The 4,696-nt window shown below is 39.7% G+C and overlaps 1 protein-coding gene across 1 annotated transcript; it reads right to left on the bottom strand.

The window, feature by feature from the left end:
- Nucleotides 1–206: 206 nt before the first annotated feature.
- On the bottom strand, nucleotides 207–999 carry LOC140806049 (uncharacterized). The gene is made up of 2 exons (XM_073162492.1): nucleotides 819–999; nucleotides 207–577 (listed from the first exon to the last, which is right to left on the bottom strand). Exons 1-2 carry the CDS (start codon nucleotides 997–999, stop codon nucleotides 207–209), a joined length of 552 nt encoding a protein of 183 aa, XP_073018593.1.
- Nucleotides 1,000–4,696: the final 3,697 nt, after the last annotated feature.

Below are 4,696 nucleotides of genomic sequence, written 5' to 3'. Positions count from 1 at the left end.
TTTTAACACACTTCTTGAATTTATTTGGCATAAATAATTATTTTAATTTACAACTCAATAAATATTCTAATTATGCCAAATTACCGGATAATTAATTACAAGGCCTTACACTTCTCCACCCCTTAAAACAAATTTCGTCCTCGAATTTTCTTTTTATACACATACATCTTACACACGATACAAAACCAACAATACATTACTAAGAATCAAATAGACATGGATAAGATGCTCTCATCTTCTCTTTCCCACGTTGATTCTTCTACACCATGCCTCGACCACTGAACACGTGCAAGTGGAATAAGCTTATTGAGTAAAAATTTATCTTTACGATCCAAGATACAAACAGGATACTCAGTATATGACAGAAAAAGATCTAGTTCAACTTCATCAGGTTGAATCACATGAGACGGATCGAGATCATATTTATGTAACATAGAAACATGAAAAATATTTTGGATGCCAAAAAAAGACTGGGGCAAATCCAAACGATAAGCGCATGTCCCAATACCCTCAAAAATCTCGTAGGGGCCAAAAAATGAGGTGACAAATTTATTCTCATACCAAACAAACAACACCCCTAAATGGAGAGATTCTCATAAACACAAAATCTCCAACTTGAAATTTCAGAGGTCGACGACATCTGTTAGCATAACTAGCTTGCCGATCTTGGGCAGCTTTCATTCTCTGACGAATCAACTGTTCTTTATCATGTATTTCTTGAACAATCTCAGGTCCAGTCAACTACTTCTCAACAAATTCATCCCAACAAAGAAGTGATCGACATCGTCTTCCGTAAAAAACTTCAAAAGGAGCCATACCAATAGTCACCTGGAAACTGTTGTTATAAGAGAACTCAAGTAATGGTAAAGCTTCTTGCCAACCATCTTTAAAATCCATGACTACAGCTCGAAGCAGATCCTCGAGCGTTTGAATCTTACGCTCTGTCTGACCATCTGTTTGAGGATGGTAAGCAGTACTCATCTCAAGTCTTGTATCCATTTCTTTTTGGAAACTAGTCCAAAACTTTGATGTGAAACGAGGGTCACAATCTGAGACTATTGCAACTGGAACTCCATGAAGTCTCATAACATTTTAATATAAAGACGAGCCATCTTCTTGTACGAATACGTCATCTCATACGGAATAAAATGTGCCGATTCAGATAATCTGTAGTGATCAAATTTAGTACACGTAAAACCCATGCATTTATTTAATTATTAAATCATTTAATTAAATTTAAATGAGTTTTAGACATGCATAAATTATGAAAATTCATTATTTTAAATTATTTATGTTTTGGTCATGCACGTTAAAATGTTTTTCGAGCTTCATGTTTCAAACGATTATTCGAGGCGGGATCGAGAAAGAGACCGGTGACGATTGTGACGATTTAAAATATGGTATTTTATTTTAAGTTGTGGATGGGGCATTTTTAATAAGCTATTAAGTTGTAATATTTTAAAATAGTATTATGTATTTAGTGATTTAAGAGTTTGAAACTTTTAAAATTAGCGTTTTTGTATGTTATTTTTCTTATTAGAGAGTTTTAATAAAATCAATGTGTAGTTATTTTAATTAAAGTTTGTTGTTAAGTTAAATGGTGAGTTATTATTTTAATTAGAGACTAATTATCATTTAAGCAATTTATTTCCCTGATTCCTACTAAAACTCACGCTTTACACACACCAAACACACACACACACATCGATACACATACACTCACACACATTCAGGTTTTGAGTATTTTCAAAGGAAGAAAACTAGGGCTCTCTACTCTTATAGCAGCCGCCCCTCCCCTAGACATTTCCAGCAAGATTTCGGTGAATTTTATTGCAAGAAAACCGTCCCACAGGCGTCCCGGTTCAACCTCGCATCTTTTCCCGCGTCGGTGTCGTCGTTACGGTATTCTTAATTATCGAAAAGGCACGTATAATCTGTTCTTTCTGTATCGATCATGTCATATTATGTATTGCGTTGTTTTATGCGTAAAAAAATGTGTGTGACGTCCGTCGTTTGAGCAGAAATTGATTCAGATCGGTTTTGAATGAATTTTAGATCTGAAAACTCGTTTTTACTCTTCCCGTTTAAACTGCGAATTTTCGGTACATATTTTGAGAAAACTTTCCACTAAAAAATTGAAGAACATTTCGATACCGTCGATTTGATATATGATTCGAAATTTTTGGACAAAAATTGAGTGAGTTATGGCGTTTTTCGTGGGACTGCCCAAACTGCGACTTTTATGAAAATATGTGTTCTTGAGTTTTATGTTGCAGGCTTCGTTGGAGGTTCGACGGGTGATCGTTGCTGTGTATAGGTACCTTTTTTTTATGTCGTTTGAGACGATCACTAAGGGTTCTTTCGTGTCAATAGGCACTAAGTTGAATCAAGAGTCATAGGAAGAAATCTTGTGCCGAATTCTGAGTTGTGACGTTGCCATTGGTTCACTTGGGTGTGATACAATGCCTTAGTGTCCTAGGAAGCGTCATGCGGTGTCGATTCATAGCCATTGAGTTTGATTGGGGGGGGAATGAAAGATGGCGTCAAGATTTTTCGTAAGCTTCGAACTCCAGAGTCTGCACGGACCCTGGGACGGACCCTGACACGGGGTCCGTGCCTTTGTTCTTCCGGAGAGTTGTTTTCCAGAGTCTGTACGGACACTCACACGGACCCTGGCACGGGGTCCGTGTCCACCCTTTTTCCTGGAGTCTTTCACCCGAGTCTACACGGACCCCTACACGGAGGTAGGCACGGGGTCCGTGTCCCTTCTTCCTTCCGAGTATCACTTCACCGCACCTAGACGGACCCGTACACGGACCCGGGGTAGGGGTTGTACTCACTGTTTGGGAAAGATTGAAAGTTGTTTTCTGGGTTTGAGGTCATGGTTTAGTTCAAGGATTATCCAGGGTCGTGTTATGGGAAATTTTAGAATGTCCTAAGTAATGATTGAACTTGAGAGGAAGTATGATTTCTACGTTTAAGTTATGCAAATTAAGTATACAAATTCAAGTTAGTATGTGCAGCAGCGACGGCCCCAGTCGAAGTCCAACGAATCCCTCAACGCCAAGTAAGTATGTTGACGTGCAAGAAAATATTTTAAGTTTTTGAGGTATGCTAAATGTCTCGTGACCAAATTATGAATGAGTTTGGAAGTCGGTGAACGTGGCCGAGGACCTCTCCACCCCGTTAAATTATGAACGGGTTAGATCATGGTTGGAAAGCGTTAAATTATGAACGGGGACCAACCAGCCCGTTAAATTATGAACGGGGATCTCATGTATGTGGCAGTTGATACGTCCCTGTCAGCCCAGTACTGCGGTTTGTCTGATCAGGCGTTTATTATGTATGGGTCACTTGCTTTGAAACATCCTCTATGCAAAAATGATGAAGTTACGTATGTTTAAGTATGCAGCATGTTTATGAAATTTTATGTTGATGGCACGTCTAGTTTTGCAAGTACGTATGTTCAAGTTATTTATGCAAGTCAAGTTTCAAGTTATGTATGTCCTATTTTAAAGTTGCATGTGGTTTTATTATGTAGTACTCATTATTCTAGTTTATACGTGTTGAGTCTTTAGACTCACTAGACTTGATCGATGCAGGTGAGTATGTTGATGCAGAGACAGGAGGTGGTGACCAAGGAGCAGGCTTGGACTGAGCGGCAGGCTAAACCCGAGGACCGCCCATGTTATTTCACGATTTTTATGCAAAGTTTAAAATACTCTGATGTTATGTTTCTTTTCAAGACTTTTGGAACAACTATTTCTCTTAGCAAATCTTATTGGTGATGTCGTTTACGATTATTTTTATTGATGAAGGATGTAGTGACGACCGTATTTGATTTCATTTTCGCATTCCTTTTAGTTTAAAAGAAATTTTTTTATTTTTCCGCAAATTTTAAGTAGTAAGAGTACGGTTCGTTACAGTTGGTATCAGAGCGGTGTTCTTGCAAAGGGTTACGCCTACTGCCAGTCGCAAGAAGCTCACGAAGTTACACCTCAAGTCTGTAAGTTTTAAAGTTTCAAATTTATGTTATGTAGTAAGCATTAAGTTATGATTTCGGTATGTGCATGTTTTAAGTTTGAATTACTTGCATCTTAAGATATTGATTTATGTTCATGCATGTTGGGTTTACGTGTTGGGTAAATTATTGGAACAGTATGCCTCCTAGACGTGTGATTAACCGGGAAGCCAGAGAGGAGGACAGAGAGCCTCGAGTTGAGGAAAGGGCCAATCCTCCGCCACCACCACCTCCAGACATGCAAGCACAGATGCTTGCAGGTATGACGGAGTTCTTCGCACAGTTTGCGGGGAACCAGACTGCAGCAGCGGGTGCAGGGGCGAGACCCCAACTAGAGGCATTGTATGAGCGATTCCGGAGGATGAGTCCGAAGGAGTTTTCGGGTACCACCGACCCGATGGCAGCTGAGGGATGGATCAAGTCCATCGAGGTAATATTTGATTTTATGGAGCTGACTGGACGCTGACAGGGTCAGATGTGCTATATTCTTGCTGTCAGGGGATGCAAGACTGTGGTGGGAGAGTGCATCAGTGGCAGTAGACTTGCAGACTCTGTCGTGGAATGGATTCAAAGAGGTGTTCTACGCCAAATATTTCACTGAGGAGGTAAGATCCAGACTCACCAGTGAGTTTATGACGCTGCTTCAGGGAGGTAGTAGCGTGGCAGAGTTTGTTA

This window comes from Primulina eburnea, chromosome 1, assembly GCF_022965805.1.
Source record: "Primulina eburnea isolate SZY01 chromosome 1, ASM2296580v1, whole genome shotgun sequence".
In the NCBI taxonomy this organism is placed as follows: Eukaryota; Viridiplantae; Streptophyta; class Magnoliopsida; order Lamiales; family Gesneriaceae; genus Primulina; species Primulina eburnea.
Note: the sequence above shows the minus strand (reverse complement) of the source record. Positions and strands in the feature narration are given on the sequence as shown.